The sequence below is a fragment of the Mirounga leonina genome, unplaced genomic scaffold, assembly GCF_011800145.1.
Source record: "Mirounga leonina isolate KUSES-001 unplaced genomic scaffold, KU_Mleo_1.0 Mir_114, whole genome shotgun sequence".
NCBI lineage: Eukaryota > Metazoa > Chordata > Mammalia > Carnivora > Phocidae > Mirounga > Mirounga leonina.
The window spans coordinates 40,323,477-40,344,897 of NW_023270265.1; the positions used below are offsets into that span (position 1 = coordinate 40,323,477).

Here is a 21,421-nt window from a genome sequence, read left to right on the forward strand (position 1 = left end):
ATGCAACAGCATCTAACGGGGGACTAAAAATGATCTATCATACAGGCTGACGAAGTGCTTCTCTCGTGAGCCGGTATCAGGGTTATAGAAGAAAAGTACCAGAAATAAATTTATTCAAACACGTACCTATAGATAGAATAATGTCCTACCGCTTTATATATTTTAGAGTCTCTGTTTAAAGTTACCATTTGCTTTCCTCCAGAATTATAAAAATTGTTATATACTGACCTATAGGAGCGTTGGCTAAGTTGAGATTTCGGATACATTCTGTAAGTTTTTACTAAGTACACTGAGGAACTTTTCCTTTTGAAGAGTGCCCATAGGGAAACTTGATGGCCTCATGGTAAAGCCAGGGCCTTATGCTCATAGCAATGATTTGAAGTTGGCTCAGGGGCACATTCTCTCAGAGCCCAGGGCAGGAGGACTGGTTGGCATCTAAGCTGCGAGAACCGTGTCTCAGTTTGTGGTTGTTACTGCCTGTCCTGAGGCTTAGCATCACATAATGGGGTACGAGAGACAGGAAGGAAAATCCATTTATTTATGGGGTGTTTTTTTGGTTTTTTTTTTTAGGAGAGAGAAAGGGAAAGAGAGTGTGGGGGGAGGGACAGAAGAAGAGGGAGAGAGAGAATCTCCAGGAGACTTGGGGCTCAGTCTCACAACCCTGAGATCATGACCTGAGCCAAAATCAAGAGTCAGATGCTTAACAGACTGAGCCACCCAGGCGCCCCTGAAAAATTCATTTTAAAGGTGGGCAGGACATGACTGGGTGTTCACGTAGCCTTTGCACATGTCCACACACACACGGAATAAAAGGGGAGATCACTGGAGAGTCTGCCCTGGAATCCTTAGCATGAATTATAATTAAATGAATGGAACCAGAGCAAAAATATACAAACTAAGTCAGTAACAAAATTAAATTAACCAAAGAGGTCATTTATTACCTCAACCAGGTCAGGGCTTTCATTTCAACACAGGGCACAGCCCATCCACCTTTTCCTCACTTGACTGGGGTCACCAACGGAGAGGGAACATTCTAGTATCTCAAAGTGATGAACACAGTTTCCACTTCTATCTTCTCTCTCTCTCCATACGTATATGTTAATATGTCATCGGTATAAAACATGTAACATACACTATATAGAAGTTATTACCTATAAAAGAAGTAAAAGAGACTACTCATACCCCATGTAAATCAGTGACAGTAGGACTGGGGAATGTTAGTGCCAGGGAGAAACTTCCAAACCAATTGAATCTGTTACATAAAGGCTGCTTGATGATCCTTCTAAGGTCAGCGATGATGACGGACAGCTGTCCCCTCTCCACAGAGTACTGCCAGATGAGCTGACGTCGTTCCATGATGAAAGCGATTCAACACACACAGAAAAATCATCCAGGATTCTGTAACATGGACTAGCATTTACCTAACCTACAACCTTACGATGGCCTGGAAAGAGAACGAACAACCATTTGTACCTATACTACTCCATTTCCAACACATCGTTTGTTAACAAAGCAGGTGAGGAAAGAGGAGTGGCTGGTGAGTGGCCAGAGCCACGCCACCCCTCCTTTTCACTCATTTATAATTTTCTTGTGCAAATAGCTAAGAACGTACCCTGCAGATGCGAGCCCTAGTCTTCCTGCGTCTTCCCGTTCTGGACTGTTTGCTGACTAAGGGCACCCCAGCAGGGGCAAAACCTCCTCAAAACCGATGTGAAAAGGAATACTGCTGGCAGAACAAGGGGACTAAAATCCTGTATCAAATACCTTTCTGTCAAACTAATTCTCAAAGCTTTGTGATCACCAGGAAGTAAGAAAGCAACTTGGAAAAGGCAAGAACACTTTCAAACACCAGGTACTAACTGTTGCCTGGCCCAGCGAACACACCTCACCAAGCGGTTACCTCCTCACCCTGGAAACGACAGTGTTTTCCTAAGTGCATCATCCTGCTGACGTGTGTGATGAAATACGGAATGACGAGTCTGTGTGTCTTTATATTCCTAAGTGTATGTAAAGCACGTTGCCAGCAGGCTCATGACAGACCCAGAAAGGAGAGCATGAAGAAATACGGGATAAAATTCCTCAGAATAAACCACTGTGCAGATTATTAACAACTACTAAAATTATCGACTCTTAGGCAGTTTTTTTACTAAAGAGTGACCAATTTGGGGAACTCAACCAAAACTGTCAATAACCACAGTGAACCTTTAGTGGGAAATTGTCAGTGCTTTTTAATAAGTGTGCCGAGGAGAGTTCAAATCACAGCATAACAGAACTTGTTTAAGAGTTAATGCACCCTGTAGTTGGTGTATCATATAGCAGTATTATTCGATTAGGAAAATTACAGTTGGAAAACATTACATTTTAATTCCCCGTGAGTAAACCGATAACTGTAAAATCATCACTGGAAGAACATGGAAACAGTCAAGCATAACAAACCTACGGAAGGGTAATTATCTCCAAATTTAGGAAGTACATTGATTTACCTGCCTACCCACCTCTTCAAGCCTACGCTTAGCACACGTGCAAAAATAAAACACAACTACTCCCATTATTACTATCATTTTCTTTTGCCCTTAGGTGAGGAACACCTGACAGCTACATGCTGAACCACGCTAACAAAACTAAACCTTTCACTTTCTTTAATAGTAAAATTACCATTATTGAATCATTGTCATAAAAAATGCATTCAAGTACATTACCACTTATTTTAAATAAACACCAATTTGGAAACAATCAACTTGGGAAAAGCTGTATAAGTTTTTTTTCTTTTTTTTTTAATCCCTGATTACATTTCTATTTATTCACTGTGGTAGACTGAAACATTGTATTTTTAGGGACTAACTACCACTTAATTTCTTTAAGAAAACACACACACACAACAAACCTGTGTAATGCAGAACAGCAGTGAAGCAAGAAAACTGTGTGCTTGTCACTTCTTGTCACTGTGCAGAAGAATCGCGATGAAGAATCAGAAGAATCGCGAGAAACCACGGTATTGGTGCCACTCGGTACGGGAGAAAACACCACGAGCTCGGAGCACAGAGCACATGGTTTACTAAGATAATACTCTACGAAACCCAAGGTTGGGACTTTCCCCTCCATTCTGCATTTGGGCCACCACCGCGTTCCCACTGGAGTCCTTGGGAGGCTTTGGACACAGTCAGTGGTGCACATTCCCCGTCCCATAGCCGACAAAGCGTGCAATTAGCCTGGACTCCGGGAGGGCTGGTTGGATGTCTGCAGCTCCTGAGTTTGAAGCTCAGCTCGGTATATCCTAGAGGAATCTGTCCGCCACAGCACCTCGCAATTTCCACACTGCTGTGGTTTCTCTCTCCAACGAAGATCAGACCTAAAACAGAAGCTGCTTTGGGGCCGGGGGCGGGGGGTGGTTTCTTAAATCACCTTAAGTTGGTCAGTTCTGTTTATCCACTTATCCACAATGCTGCCAACTTTGAGCATTACACTTGATGAATGGTATGCATGTTACCTAAAAAGACAGACAGCCGAATTTTCTGCAACCTTCTAAAAGAAGTCACAATACAGTAATTCGAGAAAAAACACCTTATCCCTAGGAAGAAAAACAAAACCTACACAGGATGTGTATTTTGCTGAACTTACTTATGTTTATAGGTAAATTACTTACAAAAGTGACACTAGAAAAGAGCCCGCATTCTGAGTACAGTGACCAGAACAGAATATCTATGGCGCTTGCCAATACGCCAGAACTGATCGCGTACCCCTCGGAAAGGGCTTGTACACCTGTCAGCCTTCCGGTGTGCAGATCAGCAGTGGGAGCTGTCTGTGTCTCTCATTTTTTCAATGCCGTCTTCTTTGTGTTCTGGTTTAATTTCATCTTCGCCATCCTTGCATTGAGTGGAATCTTTTTCAGTGACCTGGTCTTTGGTTTGGGGTTCGTGTGTGGAAACAGGATCTAAAACTACAACGGGTCCAGCTTGTTGCTCACGGCCAAAGCACTCGCTCTTGCATCCGGCGTTACTGAGAGGCCTGGAGGAAGAACAGTTACACAAAACAATAAAAAGCAGAGAGAGAAAATATTTGGCTTTCATATTCCTGGATTCAGACCAACAAAAAAACCCCAAATGCTCTAAGTCTAATTAACATGCACAAAGTGGTCTTTGAGGTGCCAGCCATTAAAAGAAAAAGGAGCTATTAGATGACATTAGGAGCACAAGGCCAGAAGAAAGAAGGCGGAAAAAGTCAGAGCAATTAGCTATGGAAGTGTTAAAAAGCCAAATGCACCTACCTGCTTAATTACACACTCTTCTCAAGAAGTGCAAAGCTCCTGGGTGCCGCGTGCGGGCCTCCCTACTGCCTGCTGCCCAGACTCCTGTCCCACCTTCACTTAGCCAGAAGGAGCCATTTAACTCCCCCCCAACCTCCGCCTGTCCCTGGGGACATCTGGGGGCAGACTAGCTCCAAGGAGACCACACTGCTGAGGGAAGCAAGCCACCCCCCATCACGGACGGACAGCTGCGAGACGCGCCCGCTCCTGCCATTACTGACAAGAAGAAAGCTGGTCCGACCCGGGGAGGGGTGAGGGAGGAGCTAGGGCAGACGGAAGAATCCAGAGAATAAGCTAAAACGCTAAGTGACCATAAACTTTTTCTAAAACGGAGATTCATGTTTCTTGAGAAATTTCTTAAGGAATTTTAGAAGCAGTTTCTTTCTCCATGGATACTTCCTTTCTTTCTATTCTGATGCAAGAAGATACTGCTTCTCAAGCTACGTGACAGTTTCCTTGTGTCCATGTGTTCTCTTGCCATGTGTCAGGAAATTAGGCTGTTGGCACCTACTCCTCTCAGGAGTCCTGGTCAGAGGCCACCATCTGAAGGTACTGGGCTACTGACCTGGGGCCTGAAGGTTGAGGGGTATGCCGCAAGCAGGACTGGGCCTCTTCAGATGCATCTGGTCTTCTTGGCAAATGCTAAGATGTTAAGCACGAACCAGCACACCCCCGTCCCACCTCTGGACGTCAGGACATGTAGTGGGGAGCCCACTGCTCGACCCACCCCCTGGAGCAGGCCAGACCCGCCAGTCTGACACTCCCTTACCACCTGCTCCTTCTCCCTTCTTGGACTCAGCACAGTCATTAAGGAATACCGTGTAATTAGCTGTTTAACGTCTGTCTCTTCAAATAAAACGTCAGCATCCACGAAACGGCCTGTTTAGCTTTGTTCACATTTCTACCCCGGCACCTAGCACGGATCCACTTGTGGCATAAATGAGTGGATACTAATCAAGTGTGGGAGGCTCAGAAACCCAGGCTTTGGTGTGAATAGGTCTGGAGGTCTCTCATATGAGACAAAAACAGAACAAATGCTCATCTACTGAGAAAAAGCAGCCTGCAGGATCCAGCCGCAGGTACCGAACACTCAAACCTCACCCACGACCAGGGTCTTCTCACTTTCTGACCAGCACTATGAAATCTGTCCAAAAGCCTAGAAACCACTCCCTCTGGCTACCTGGTTATACTGTCACTTGTTGATGATGAGCAGGTCACAAACCCACAGCTGTCTTGTGTGGCAGTGGTGAAAGCGCTGGGATGGCCAGAAGCCTGAGAGGGAGGCCGGATCCATGCTTTGGGAATCAACAGGGGATGCGGTTTCCCCAGTGGTACCTGGTTTGACCTTCTCAGACCCAGGCAACACCTGGAAGACAGTGTCCACTAGGGTGTGGGCAGAGGAGCAGAACCACTGCGAGAGAGACATGGGCTCTACGATCGGAATTAGTCATCGGGCAAGGGCGAGAGCTAATGAGGCAGTCAGGGAAGTCAGTGGCCTCTGCGTCGGAGGCTGGGCCTGAAGTCCACAGTTCTGGCAAGGAACAGGAAGATGGCAAGAGATCGAAGACAAATCAGAGGTGCATCTGTCCTTCCCAGTCTCCAACCCCCACGATGCAGACAACCTGCAGGACACACTGGAGCCTTCCACAGGGAACTGCACACGTACCTGGTCTAACATTTGGAAAAGCTGGAGTAGTTGGGGGGGATCTGGGAAAACTGGGCCAACTAGGTGATACCTCCCATGAACCGTAGCAGCGCCTGCCCTACGTGGACCCTCCGAGCCTTTAGAACAAAACAAAACAGAAATGACCACTATGTCACTTCTACCTTCTAAATCTCATGCAAAGTTCTCTTGTGGTCAACCCTAACCTGGAAACAAAGGGGCAAGGGGATTTTAGGAAATGAAGCGCCAGCCCAGCGAGTTGTTCCAGTCAAAGCCACAACCAGTGGCAGTTACCAGTCCGCCTCTACCGTCTTGCGGTAGAGCCCACCGCTAGCTAAGTCAGCTGGTCTGCTCTAAGCATGCAAAGGAAGCTTCACCTCATTCTAGATGAGCAACTTCCATCAACCCATACTGACCTTCATCCCTTCTGCAGAGCTACCACGGATGTTTTCACGCCCGTATGTGTCTGCAAGTGAAGGGGGGATGACCACATCCTAAAAAAGCTTTCTGCCTCAGCTGGAGGTGAAAACTTCCAGGGGATGTTCTCAGGGCACAGGTACAAAAAGACAACTGGATATCGACTGAACTGAAGACTCAGAAGCCTTGTGTGGTCAGGATGAAATTGGCCTCGAATTGTCTCTGTCCAGAGAATTACTCTTCTTTCCTGAAGTAAGTTTCTCAACTGCAGATTAATCTATTATTAAGTCACCCATAGGCTACAATTTGAGAACTCCTTTGTTGATTATTGCTGAACTTGGCACGGTGGGCACTTTCTTTGAATCTCTGTGCTGAGAGTCAGAGTAACCGATTTCTCCAGGATAACAACCGCTGACTTGGAATCCCAAAGGGTTAAGGTTAAAAGGGGCTATAGCAATCATCGAGTCCAACTGGTCCTTTAACAGATGAGAAAAACGAGGTTTGGAGGGGGAGAACCTGGCCTAGATCATGCAGCTCATCAGTGGCAGAATCAGAACAAGAATTAGGAGCCATCTCCATTTTCCTGCCTTCTCCATGCAGCTTACCCAAAGTGGCTTCTTCTAGAAACAGGATGATGATGCCACAGGTTAATTTTGGCATGTTTGCTGATTTAGGTCTTTCTGACTCTGTTTTCAGATGCATCTTTCAGAGTCTGTCCCTTCAAGCTATCCCTTGCCATTTTTCCCTCTGTGACTGGTAACTCCTCTGGACTTGACACATTAGGCCTATTCCTGGTTCCCATGGGGAAGGAGGGACCTCCCAGAAGGAACGAGGGACCTTCCTCTGCAGCCTCCCTCTCGCTCCACCCCCATCTCACAGGAAGAGCCAGAGAGTGCCAGCAGTGAAGGTGCCAAGAGCCCAGGCTCTTGCTTTGGGCAGCCATAGTGGTAGATTCTAGCAGGTCAAAGCTTCTCCCCTAACGTAAAGTCCCAGGTGCTCAAATGCAACAATCCAATAGGAATTACAGTAAACTATCACTCTGTTCCATTTTTCTGCTTTAATTCTTCATCTGAAGGGTAGTGACCACAAATAAGGAATTAATATTTAGTACTCATGGAGAGTATGGCAGATCTTCTCCTGTATGCTACAAAATCTCCAAGTAAAACTTAGATGTTATAGGTGTTACATAAAGTAAGACTAAGCTCATGTGTTATTCAGGCTGAAAGGCATTACGGACATGAACTAGTCCAACCTTTGCATCTGTCAGATGAAGACACCAAAGACTAGTGAGTTAACTGATCTGCCCAAGGGCACACACCTTGTTAAGGGCAGACACAGGACTAAAATCTTAGCATCTGGATTTCCTGTCTGGTTGGTTGTTTTTTTTTTTTTTTTTCCTTATCACAACATACTGGTAGTCATTTATGATCCATTCAAAATATTTTTATAGATCATTTTAGATGGCTTGCTCAAGAGCTATTCCAAGACAAAAAGAAAAACCAAAAAGCAAAATAAAAGCTAAGAGGCAATGCAGCGATCTGTGCCGCTTTAGGAAGCGGATGGGTGCCCTTTTAGAAAGCAGCTATGCTTCCCCAGCTGCAAGGGGTGGCATGTGGGGCCACTCGGTAGTCAGAGAAAGGACCTGACTCCAAAGCACAGGGCACCAGAAGCACCCGAACAATTGTAAACAGCACTGCCAAAGCTGAACTTTCAGAAAGGGGCTCCGTGATTTCTCAGACTGTGTTACGAGAGACGAAAGAGCAGCATTCTAATTTTTAAAAAAGCACATCATTGTTTGCATTCAATGAAACTCCTTTCAAAATCAACTTTCCACATTCCAATTATATTCAACAACATTCTAGCTAACATTTCGGCTGCAATTCAAATTAACTAATGCCCAAAAGAGCCCTAATAGACGTGGTTCTGAGCTCAATTGAATACAATCAAAGCTCATGAAATGAAGGGGGAAATGCTTATTTCATGCAAATTCTGCATATCACTCAAGCTTAATTTTACTGATAATATAAAGGTGGGACATTTTGAACATTACAGTGAATGAAACTTTTAAGCAGTGAGAGTTATTTTATAAAATGCTACCTCTGAAAAGCTGATTGCCAAACAGTATAAAAATGGTTTGAGGCATAAATGCCAAGTTCATTTCTACTTCACTTCTGAGGTAACTATCTTTCAAATCGCAACAGCTGGACTATTTAACACAATCTGGTGAATCAAAGTATAGTTCTTCTCCGGTCTCCCAGTGGGACGTCTGCATTAGTCGGTGGCAGCCATCCAGCAAATGACGCACAGCCGGACGGTCTGAACTCTGTTTCATTTACCATAAAAATGAATAAAGCCGCAATCATATTTACCACCTCCAAGGACAGAAAACGGAAAGATTTAAATTCGTCTTTATAAAACAGTTTCCTGGGAAAACTCCAAAGAGGAAGTCAGTTTTTATATTTTTCCCCCTGGTGTAAAAATAAGAAGACTGATTTGTTTTCGAAGCCCTTTATGCAGTTGCTCGAGAGCAGCTCTATAGCAGAGGTGGTGTTCGTTGTTTCCCTCAGACACCCTCCTTTTTCAGGAGATTTTAATACACTTGTCCAAAATCTCCCAGAAGAGTTTCAAATATAAGGTGCAACTGTCTGTATGATTTCCAATTCTAACACTTTCAAATATAATGAAGGTAGAACGAAGCTAGATTCTTTGGGCTTTGTGTATACTTCTCAAAACTCCATTTTAGGTCAAAGAACAGTTTTTCGATTGGGGTCAGCTTCTATCTGGTGAAAAAGTAGATATAATTTTAAATTATGAAGAAAAAAAAACCCCACCATCATTAAACAACAGAATAGATAGCACCGTGGTTTGAAAATCTGACATCAGCCATCAGATGCTGCTTTGCCCTAAAGATTAACAAGAATTCCTTCTTAACAGAAGTAACAATGGCTGGGCAAAGACGTCTGGGTCCACAGGGAGCCGTACCGTCTTTAGTGGAGTAACTGGAGCAAAGGGGTCTCAGTGCACGGGGTGCAGCTCAGACTGCCGAGCGCGCCCCGAAGACTTGTCCCACTTCCTGTGATCCTAGCGTGCGCTGGACTGTGGACACTCACAGATCCCGAAATCCCCTGGCCCCAGGGAGGCTCAAGAACCCCAGGGCCGTTCTCACCAGCAAAATCAACACCGATAAAGCGGGAACTAAGACGGATTTCAGCTCAGGCAAAGATTCTGAAATGTGTGTGATACTTTTGTGGACTACCTTTTAAGCTTTCTGTAATTTTCCACAACTTTAAGTCACCATGAAAAAAAAATCCATCCAGATCACAGCTATTAAAAAGCAAATGTTATTTAAAAGAAGTATTTTAAGAGACAGGGTCTTCTACAAAATTTACCATATATACCACTGGGTCCTCAAAAGAGCTGCCATGCGTAAAATGTTGCGTTTTCATTTTTAGGCTTTCAGAACAATATTTATAATTTTTAAAATACTTTTCTTTAAATTTACACTTTAAACTCTCTTTTGAGATGGGAAGTCACAAAGAATTCAGTGTGCCACTTTTCATAGAGAGGACAAAGTATATTTCAAATGAAATGTGTTTATTGGGTTCTAGAAGTGAAGTCAATTTATTCTTAGCTCTGAAATTGCATTTAAGTTTTAGTCGGCGACTTCTCTTTGAATAAATTAAAAACCTCCCCTCGGCACCACCATACACAACTAAAAGCAAACACAAACACTGCAGAGGCTACTGAAAGATGCTAAGAAAAAAAAACACTGCAAAGTAGCAAAGGCAATTTGGTTCTCTCTGCAGAAATGATACATTTTATGCTAAGTCTTTTAAAATCATAGGTGTTTGCAACTGGAGGCAAATGTTAAGGAGGCAATTAATCCTTTGGGAGACTCGAGGATGACTCAGTGGCATTTTTCACAGTCGTTTTGGGATTTACTCAATAGAACGTTAACACCAGATGTCATACAGCCTCAACAATTAACCTGGAAGAAGGTGTCCGTACAGCGACTCAGAACACTTGTCAGACAATACTGACAGGCGGACCTCTCGGCCAGTCCACAGGGTAACTCCCGGGGTGGGGTTGCGGAGGGGGGAGGAAAAAAAAAGACGAAGTGAGGGGATCTCAACTTCCAGAACATCCAGTTGTTCTGCTAATTTTGTTGTTAAGACTTAATTATCCATGGACAGGCACACAAGGAGAACCTTTGTAGCAGGGCTTTGCCGAGCAGAGCTGCTTCCTGCGGTGTGAGTACACAATTCGACAGCACTAAGATTACAGTGGAGGGCACAGCAAATCCTTTAATTGTATAAGAGCATCAGATTAAGCAGTAACTTCCATGCGGTTCATTCTGCTGGCTAGTAGTCTCTTCTCAGAAGCAAATGTTTACTAAGGACAGGGAAGGGGCCCTCCATTCTCCCTTCCACACCATGGGCACACACACACACACACACACACAAAGGAAGAGAAAGGAGGAGAGGGGGAGATGAGGCAATGGTGTGCGACGAAAAAACAGGAAAAAAACCCACCCCTCCCACCACAGGGACTAAAAGAACTCTGTTTTCCATTTGAACAAAATGTTGACCCCCACCTCCCTCAAGGAATAGGTATATGACCAGCCAAATTCATTTCCAGCTGAGGTCAATGTTTGGGAGAGAATTTTATGCCAAGTTTCCCTAAAAATAAGTTAAGAATTTCAATTTCTATTTGAAACCTATTTCAAAAGCTCAGATCCTCCAGCTCCAACACAAAAAAAGCAGTACTTTTCAATTTCATTTTTCTACATTAGTTTTACACTGGAAATAATGACATAAAACTGAAGAGACCAGTTAGAGGTCAAACGATGATAAAATCAATTTTACTTTTAATTCAAAACCTGAAAGGCAATTAGGTTTTTTCTTTCATAGAAATGTCTGACTGATCACAGTAACCAAGAGACATCTAAAATTTGTCTTTTATCAACTACCCTTTGCTATTCAGTTAATGGCTTAAACAAGATGAACTCCCACAAAAATAAATCTGTATGGGGACAAAAGACACACATATTTAGAGACACCATAGATCTACAAATTAAATGCAAATTATAATAAAAATGGTTTCATCAGAAATGGACATTTTTCTACTGAAACTGAATTCCGGTCACTGATACCTGGGCTTTTGTTTTTAAAATTCTTGTAGGGCACAGTGTGGCCTGTTTTGACCTCCCGAACAAAAAAACGCAAGCTAGCTGCCTCTCATGGCTAAAAAGTACAAGTTTGACAAAGCTCAGAGTTCTGGGGGAGATCTGGGGTTGAAAAGAAGCATGATGAGTGAGAGAAGCGTTCACTGGAAGAGACTCTGGCAAATGCAGCTTTACCCTGTCTCTGAGAATGAGAGCCAAGAGATGAAGACCCAGCTGTGAAATCACTGAGAGGTACACCAGTGATGATGGAACCTGAGTCCACTTTCAAATGGGTTCTCTCCCCTCTCTAAAGCAAGGTGTTATAGAAGTAACTAGATGAAATGAACAATCATGCCTTGTTTAGCTGTGACTGTCAGGACATTCACCCTCCTGGAAGTGTTTATAGGAAAAGTGAGCATGGATGAATAAAGCTCAGTAGGGATGAGTAACACCCACCTGTTTGTACATGACACTCTTCAGAGACAGAGAAGCAAGAGGGCAAGAGCACGAGGTCCCACCTTGGGCCTTTGCCCGACTGTGATGCCTGACTCTTTGAAGATCTGCTCACCTCTTTCTCTATACTGAAGGCCCACCTGTCCTGCCTCTGTTTACAGCCTAAAAACATGACGACCAATGGACACATACGCACAAACTCAAAGGAGCTAATGGGTGAATGACCCAAGATGGAGGTGTCTTAAAAAGTTACAGCATAGGGACACCTGGGTGGCTCAGTCGTTAAGCGTCTGCCTTCTGCTCAGGTCATGATCCCAGGGTCCTGGGATCGAGCCCCACGTCGGGCTCCCTGCTCAGCGGGAAGCCTGCTTCTCCCTCTCCCACTCCCCCTGCTGTGTTCCCTCCCTTGCTGTCTCTCTGTCAAATAAATAAAATTAAAAAAAAAAAAAAAGAAGGTATAGCATAAAGTTGATATAACAAAATTTATTTTGGGCTATAGAAGGTATGTTTTTGAAACAACTGGATTCACAGTGCTTCACCTCTCTATTATCATATTATATTATGATTTAGTAAAAAGCACCTTTCAAACCCAATGATTAGTCAGATATTTTCAAGATTTTTGACTCCTGGAGAATAAATTATTCTTCAAAATGTTGGAAAATGTCAAAAAAATAAAAAGTGTGTACGTGAAACGTATGCCCACAGATTCTAAAGTCACTGCTACGCCGTGCCCTGCTCTACAGGCTTTTACAGGTGAATATACGAAACCATCCTCGTCTTTCTGACCTTGTGCTCTCTGAAAGAAATAAAACAAGTATCTTTAAAAAAAAATCTGTAATCTGGAATTTTCTCTATTTTACATTGACCATCCCACTCATGGATTAACTTGGATCAATGAGTCTTAAATATTTTAACAAGGTCAGATTTTTACTCTCAATCAACAGGAAAGAGCATGAAAGCAAAATCAGCTTTGTTGGTTGGTTGGTTGGTTATGTATGTATGTATATATGTATTCTTGATTTATTTATTTTGTTTGGCCGAACTCTTCACCTCTCATAGCATGAAGGGAGATTATTATTATCATTCCTGTCTGAATTATAACTAATCAGAATTAATGAAATTCAAGTTCACTATTAGATTTAAGATATTATTACTAGATAATATATACTTATTAGAAATAATTAACAGGACACAAATATTTCTAAAGCTATTATTAAAATGGAAATAATTAGGCTTCTCCAACTCTTGATTACCTTTCCCTTTTTCTTAAAAAATAAATAAATAAATAAAACCCTTGCTTTGCTTAGGCCGGTGACAAGAATGTTAATTTTAATTAATCCTTACAATTAAGTATTAAAGATATCTCTTGCCATCTCATGAGTCCCTAGGAAATAAATCCATGTATTTCTGGCTCCATAATTTACCAGACTGGAGTTACTCAATTATTTGGAACACATATATATGCTGATTTTAGGAATTTATTAAAAGGAAAAAAACTTTCCAGGAATAGCTTGGTGTTATAATTTTCTCATTAAGTGAAGATCTTATGCAGGAAACCCCTTTGTTTCTACTCTTTTAAAACCCTTCTTAGTAGGTTTCCACTCTTTCCTATCTACCTGAGGCCATACAAGTAAGCATAGCTGAATCTTTCCTCTAAAATTGGGCATGCTATTGTCTCTGATAACTTTATCTTGTGTAGGTACAAAGATGCAGAAGTTATACAAAACTGAGCTGACTGGATATGACTTCTGAGCATTAAAACAAAAAAATTTACAAAACCAAAGAAGCCAACCATAGAACACACAAAAATCTCCAATATTTAGCCTGTGCATATGTGGGACTGTTGAATAACAGGGGAAATGCAGGCTAACTGGGTATTCTAATTAACTGACATTCTGCTGTTTTAGTGATACTGAAAATGTACTCATTCATTCATTTATTCAACAAGTATTTACAGAATTCCCAGGATTTTCCCAGGCATTTGAGATACACCAGTGGGCAGACAAAAAAAACCCTCCTACCCTCATGGAGCTTACATTCTAGCAGGGGAGAAGCGGAGGAGGGTGAGGGGAATCAGAGCTTAGAGGAAGAGGAATTACAGTTTTAAACAGGGTGGTCAGGGAAGGCCTTATTGAAAAGATGACATTTGAGCAAAGGAAGGACAGAGATGAGATAAATCAGGTGGTCACCAGGGAGGACACAGGAGGCAGAAGGGACAGCAAAAGCAAAGGGCTAGGGTGGAGTGATACCTAGCCAGAGGAGCCAAAGTAGGAAGATGGAGGGTAGGTCAGGGTGGTAGGGACTGGGGTGTGTGTGTGTGTGTGTGTGTGTGTGAGAGAGAGAGAGAGAGAGAGAGAGAAAGTATGTACTAGAGGGTACTGTGACTGTTACCCTCCCTTGACCTTGATTCCCCGTCAAGAGCGGAAAATGCCACTAGGCTGAAACACCATGGTGGTGCAGCCACACATCAAAACAAGGATGAGATCATTAGAGTAGAGACGGTTTTAAAAAGGTAACCACTTCTCGGCCTTTTGGCTAAGATCAAGTGTAAAAAGCAAAGGTAACATTTTGCTTTACAATCGCTGATCTGATTTCCAAGTGCTTTGACCATCCAGGTCTCTGAGATAAGACAATGTAGTTGACTCCACCTTACGGTTGGTCTAACAGAGTGAACTTCTTAGAGCCAGCCTCCAAAATAACCCTTCTTGTTCCTGGCAGCCAGACCAGTTTTCAGGGAATCCTGATACATCACAGGAGTTTTAATTTTCAAAGCTTTCATGTAACTATGTTAAGTTAAACTTCTTGTACTCATTTAAAAAAACTAGGTTTAATCATAAATGAACGAAGTGTGGGTGCCTGTCTGGGAAGTGAATAATTACCAGGTACATACACAAAATAACGGGATTCATTTGGATAGTCTAATTATGCATAAGAAACAGATTTTTCAGAAAGGCACTCTTCTTTGCTAAATGACTGTCAATATGAAAATACACAGCATTAGTTATTTCAGCTCAAGAATGTCAAGAACCGAATAATCAAGCATTGGGTTACAAAGTTTAAAAGTTAATAAAGCGGTACCGAGTATTTGTATTAGTGCTTTAAGTAGCTAAATTAAACTGAAATGTGTCTCTTAAGCAGTCATTGAACAAGCAAGACGAGAAATAAATTGAGCTTCACTTAGGCCTTTATGGCATCTAACAACTGTGTCTGTCAACACACGGATCCTTTTCACTGTCAATTCAACACACATTTTGCAGACCTTGGGCCTGCAATTATTTCATTTCCTTTCTTGGAAATGTAATTTCCACTTACTTTTGGAGAATAAAAGACAGACAAAAGGAGGAAGGAGTTGCAGTATTTTCTGATTAAGATTATCTGTATAAAATGGTAAAGGGAAAAAAATCTATACGCGCACACTGAAGCATTTCTCAACAACTAACCTGTCTCAGCCAAATTGCTTTTGTGTCTGGATATTGGTTCAGATGTAGCCAGACTGTTGATGTCAAATTAGGTGTTAAACAAATTTAATAGGAAAGATGAAGAATGAATATAGATCATCTTTCTGTTAGAATTGTTCAAATGACTCCAGTCAAAAGAAAGGAAACGCATGACCACAGGGGAAGTGTGCTTTTAATTAAACACAATGAAATGAGATAAAACTGTAAATCAGCAAAGAAGGCCATTCATTCCAAAAGAGGGGGAAAAAAAGTTAATAGGGCCAGGGAGAGAAATGCAAGAGCGGAAGAAAATACCAGTTGGCAAAAAGAGATCTAAATTGAATTGCAACTTCGTTTGTCCAGGCTTCACCTTTTAAACTAAGACAGAGCTACAAAAAAAAAAGGGTTCTTTCTCTCCTGAGAGAACAGGAAGTCAGAGGTTTTAATTAACCATGATTACAATATTCAGCTGATCTGATTTGTCTCACCTCTTCCTTTTCTTCAAGCGGCAAACCAGCTGATACCCTGGCAAGAGAACTTCAGTAAAACTAATTTCAAAAAGAGCTTGCCTCTGTTATAAAACAAATTGACCCTCCACCAGATCTGTCTGAAACACATTCAACAGCAAGATTAACTCTTGGACAAAGTGCCACTCTCCCAAAGCAAGTCTTCGGCGAGAACTCTTTTTAAGTAGCATCTCTTCACTCTCAGGAGAGAGCAGTATTAAGGCACATCTTTCACTGAGGACCAGAAAACAAGGTTCTAAAAATGTCCCCTTCAAAGTACGTTGGAAGATCTAGCATCTTCTGGAAGATCTGGCATCTTCCTCGACTGCTCATAAATCATTAAGAGGGATGATCCAAGCATTTAATCCTGAAAAGAATGATTAAGTGTCTTGTGATGCTGAGTAATTATCATCCAGGTGAATTGTGTGCGTGGAAGAAGAATCTGATTACCAAACCAGTTTAGGGGAAGGAATTCTCTTTACCCGTATCTGCTCTGGATCAGAATAAGAGCTCTAAACTAGGAGCCTAGAATCACAAGCTGGCTCGTCAAACAAAGGAAGAAGAGTAGTTATTAGCTAACCCGATCAAAATCTCTCTGAAGAGGAAGAAAGCAAAGCAACACACAGTTTAGTCATCACAGATTCTTCTACACACTTACTTAGTAAAGAGCATCATTACTTACTGAAATGTAACCTTGGAACTTGTGCATCCTTCCAATTTACACGACCCTTCACCTGGCTCAGGTGTTGGGGGGGACGGGCTGTTGAATTCTGCCTCCAGAGTTTTCTTGTTCAAGGCTGTTTTTGTTACACTGGATACAGAACCCAACACTGGCATGGATTTGGACTCTGAGGTGGCTAATATCCCGGTTGGACCTTAAAACCAAACACATACCTCAAGTTTAATAATTCCGTGCAATGCTTATTAATATGGTACTGAAAAACAGATTAGCTGAAAATCTCTCAGGAAGTGAGAAGGCCAAGTTTTGTTAAAATTTCGAGAGCATGCTAGAAAATGTTCCTGTTAGAAATATGCTCTGTTTGGGGGGGTACTACCGCTTTTCAGTGCACCAGGACCAAGCTGAGAAATTATGGACAGACCTTTCAGAAAGCACAAAAACCCAGGCCATGGTTCCCTCGCTGACCAGAGTCCTTATTAATACCAGAATTGTGAAAACTCTTTTCTTCTCAGAGCATGGCTTTCTGACAGCCCTACTTGAACCATTTGGCCTCTCAAGAGTTAATTCTTCCCAAAACTCAGCTCTGCGTTTTAAACAGCAAATGGAACAATGTCAAAAGGCTCTTTTTAAAAAGGCTCCTGAAGGCTTCTTAAGCATTAAACAGCTTTTATGAACATTTTCATTTTAATGTGATTGAGAAGTAAGTGGATTTATTTCCTGTTAAAATACAGACACAGGATTCTAAAAATTAAGTGGCAAAGAGTTTGGCTGTTTATCTTTTGGACCTTTCTGCTCTTTGGGATCAGTCTAAATGACTGTAATAGGGCTCGGTACTGAAATTATTGGCGTACCAATCCAAAAATCCCGGGCCCTGAAGCGAAGTTCTTCCGTTACTTGTTTTCTATCTTTAGTCAGAAAGACCTTACCCTAGCCAGCTTTTTCCAAAGCAAGATTCCAATATGTCTTCCTTGAAACCTCAGAAGAAATCTTTGTAAAACATATTTACGTACTAAGTCGTAAATGTGTATGGATAAAATTAAGCTGGGGGACAACCTTGAGAGGTACCACTGTAAAGAGGACAAAACTTGGGAGTCATTCCTTCACAAGTGGCAAATCATCTCCTAAAATGGAAAGCACTAGGGGGCACAATCCAAAATGCTAGCTGATCCTTGGTCGTTAATGTTAAACTCTGGCCTGTTCTCCTCACATCTGCATGTGAATGTGTCTGACGTATCCCAACAGTATAACCTATCAGCTCCCAAACTGAAGTTCTGTGATGTGCAAAACCTCCCGAAAGAGGGGCTGGGAAACCGTTCTGCCGCTCTGTGGTCCCACCTCCCGTGGCCTCACTCCCTGGGGGAGACACAGACCCCCGCCTCTGGCTCCAGCGGGAAGCAACAGCTCCCAAAACGTCAGTTGCCTTCCTCCTTTATTTCACTTCTAGCAGCTGGGCCGACGAGCCTGTGACATCACTGCATGTCCTGATTCAAAAGACCTTTCCCCTCCCACCTAGGACAAGCCTCCTGGTGCATGGGATGTGGGAATGAAGACAGAAGAGCTGGAAGATCAAGAAAGATGCTGAAAAAATACGAAGTCGAATTCAATAGTTGAATTCAATATTTGCTTCTGAGTCGCTCTAGTCTGCCCTTGGGCAGTTGCTGACTACAAAGCTAGACAGCTTTAAGCAATCCGTCCTTGTAGGAAAGTGGATCTGCTTCTGAAAACACCAACGCCCACTGCCTCTTCTGTAAATGAGGCCCGCTACCAAGGACAGAGAGTGGGTGAGCTGAGCCGAACTCGGATTTTTCTTTCTTTTTCTTTTTTTTTTAAATTTATTTATTTGACAGACACAGACACAGCGAGAGCAGGAACAGAAGCACGGGGAGGGGGAGAGGGAGAAGCAGGCCTCCCGCTGAGCGGGGAGCCCAATGTGGGACTCGATCCCAGGACTCTGGGATCATGACCTGAGCAGAAGGCAGACGCTTAACGACAGAGCCACCCAGGCGCCCCTATTTCTTTTCGTATGTAAGAAAAATCAGAGTTCGGGGGCACCTGGGTGGCTCAGTCGTTAAGCGTCTGCCTTCTGCTCAGGTCATGATCCCAGGGTCCTGGGATCGAGCCCCGCATCGGGCTCCCTGCTCGGCGGGAGGCCTGCTTCTTCCTCTCCCACTCACCGTGCTTCTGTTCCTGCTCTCGCTGTGTCTGTCAAATAAATAAATAAAATCTTTAAAAAATAAATAAAAATACATAATATTTAAGATTATTATTATTATTGCATCCTGTTTAAGCTGTCCAGTGTTTTCCAAGAGGTACCTGCTGCTCTTTGAAATGTCAGCTTGGTAGGCCACCAGCCGAAAGTATCAGATAGGTCTGATAAGAGAAACTAAAGAGAAAGGTGCTTCACTGGCCCCGGAGGGAGATAGCAACTATCCTGGGATCTGCTGTCTGCAAAGCTCAGGCTGCCCCCGCCTCTCTTACCATGCTTCCTTTCTCCACTCTGTGACCTCACATTAGCTTCCCCATAAGCCTTTGTGTGCAAAAGGAAAAAAATCTCAAGAGACTCAAGTGTACCTGAAGCCATAAACCTATCAAATTCATCTCTGTAATTTGCTCCCACCATGCAGTGCGCAGCTGTGCTAACTTTAGCTTCTTACTCCTTTCCCCTACCCCCCCAACGCTTTCTGGATTTTCATTTTGTCATTCCATGACCCTTATAAAAAGGTTTATTTGGCAAATACCTCTAATAGTTTGATGCTAGAAAAACAGTGGTACCATCTAAAAAAAAAAAAGTATGATTTCTTTTTCTAGATGATAGAGTTTGTAAATTTGTTTCCTCCTCTCACCCTCCCCCCCCCTTTTTTTTTGCTTTGGCTACTAGGGAGCTCAAAAGAAAATTTCTACTCAGTTACAAGTCACTCTCCCCAATACGGTTCCTCTCTACTTTGCCAGAGTTCTTGTTTCTCTATCCAAATACTGATGATTCTATTGACTATATACCTTATTGTAATATCCCTCAAACGATACATTGAATATTTATATATTGTGGGGTATAATAAATAAAATGAAAGATTCTCAACCATGCCTGTACAGTGCGTTCCTTTCTTTCTCCATTCTCTGAAATATTCAAATTCCCATCTTGACTAAAATGAAAATGTTTCCTGGTTTCTCCCATTGAACACCAACTCTGAAATAGTGCTGTACATCTGACCGAGTTCACGAGTGAAGTCAGAATGCTTCCACAGGAACAAAATACAAAATGTAAATGACAGAACAAAAATGGGATCCACCCAGTCCTAAACAATAATGATGGCTATATGAAAACTCCAAGGATGAAATGTTGGAAGAAGTGATTGTCACAACAGGGATTCATTGTGGGGGCTGGTAAATGCTTATAAAGCAATTCTAAGAAAAAAAAATCTCTTACAGCACAGCTTAATTTTCCTGAGAGGTGGTTATTTTGGGGGGGAAGGAATTCTTCTATGATATTAACAGCAGAACTTCCAGACCAAACTAAAACCTGAATGGCTGATTTTTTTTTTTTTAAGAAGAAAACAAAAGTTTCAACTTTTTATAATAAAGGTTTGGCTGCTATTCTGCTGCTTCCAGTATAAAGAACCAATTTACTAAATTGTCTGAGTAAAATCCCTACATGGAAACTAGAGCTTGATTAACAAAAACCCAAATCCCTCCTATTCTAGCAACTTAAACTTGGTAAACATGACTCAGTGCAAATTTAAATGGACCAACTGGAGTTGACTGAACCGAGTCTAAAAGATTCATCCCATTAGCTACGGTTGCTGGTTAATTTTACTTTGGAGTAGTTTTTCAAAGCCAGCCTCCTGGCCACAAGGGAAAAAGCTCATATGGGTTTCTGCTAATTCCTGTGACCAAGCTGATGGGGAAAAAAACAAAAACCAAAACAGAAGACATACAAAGTTAGTTTTGAGGTCTCATACATGCACATCACGACCCAGTCTCTGAGCTCCAGACTTGCTCAGATGGTTGCTTCTAGCTGGTAACGGAGCTGACATTTCTCATATGCAGAGACAATGAACAGAGTGCACATGAAGGATAAAGACGATGCCTCTGCATTTGTAACTGATGCGTATTCCTACTCTGACTCCTGATCCCTGTGCACTCACTTGGTGCCATGCACACCACTAAGCACTCTCCATACACTGACTTACTCGATCCTTAGAATAATCCAATGAGGCAGTGCTTCGATTACCCTCGTTTCACAGATAAAGAATCTGAGGCACAGAGGGGTTGAGCAATTGAAGGGCAAGCCGCTCGTAAATGGCAGAGCAAGGACTCAAACTCACGCGGTCTGGATCCAGAGCCTGTTCTCGTTGCTACACTATTGTCAGAGCCCATCCTAAGTATCTGTACATGGGGGCATCTTGCCTTAAGCAAGCCCAATCTCTAAAACCTTGATTACCTGCAAATAAATAAACATATCAATAAGCAAAAATATATAATTTCTAATGAGCTACCTATCCATAAGTACCTTTGCCAATCCAATACTTCTCACTCACATTAAAAAAAATTAATAATTATAAAAGATCATTTCATGTTAGAAAGGGACTGAAAGGCAGATGTTTCGGAGAGGAAGAGCAGAACTGCGGAGAATTCAAACCAGCTTACTACTGCTATCTGCTTCTGCTGTCACCTTTCTGCGACGCAAAATCCTTTCTAACTCAGTTTCACTGTTTTCAGTGTCAAGGGATTTTAAGCTTCTTGAACTAGTGGATTTGTTAAGTGTCCCCTAAAGTGAAAACAAAACAAAAACAAAAACAAAA

The 21,421-nt window shown here is 42.4% G+C and overlaps 1 protein-coding gene across 2 annotated transcripts in view; it reads right to left on the bottom strand.

Annotated features, from left to right (window-relative positions):
* Window positions 1-2,203: 2,203 nt before the first annotated feature.
* Window positions 2,204-21,421, bottom strand: part of SHTN1 (shootin 1) — a 94,757-nt gene continuing 75,539 nt past the window's right edge. For both annotated transcript variants that reach the window (XM_035029896.1, XM_035029889.1), the window contains 3 exons: window positions 21,267-21,387; window positions 16,626-16,818; window positions 2,204-4,005 (listed from right to left, as the gene is read on the bottom strand). In XM_035029896.1, coding sequence (XP_034885787.1) covers window positions 3,783-4,005; window positions 16,626-16,818; window positions 21,267-21,387 — 537 coding nt within the window. In that variant the 3' untranslated portion in view covers window positions 2,204-3,782. The remainder of the gene's footprint in view (window positions 4,006-16,625; window positions 16,819-21,266; window positions 21,388-21,421) is intronic.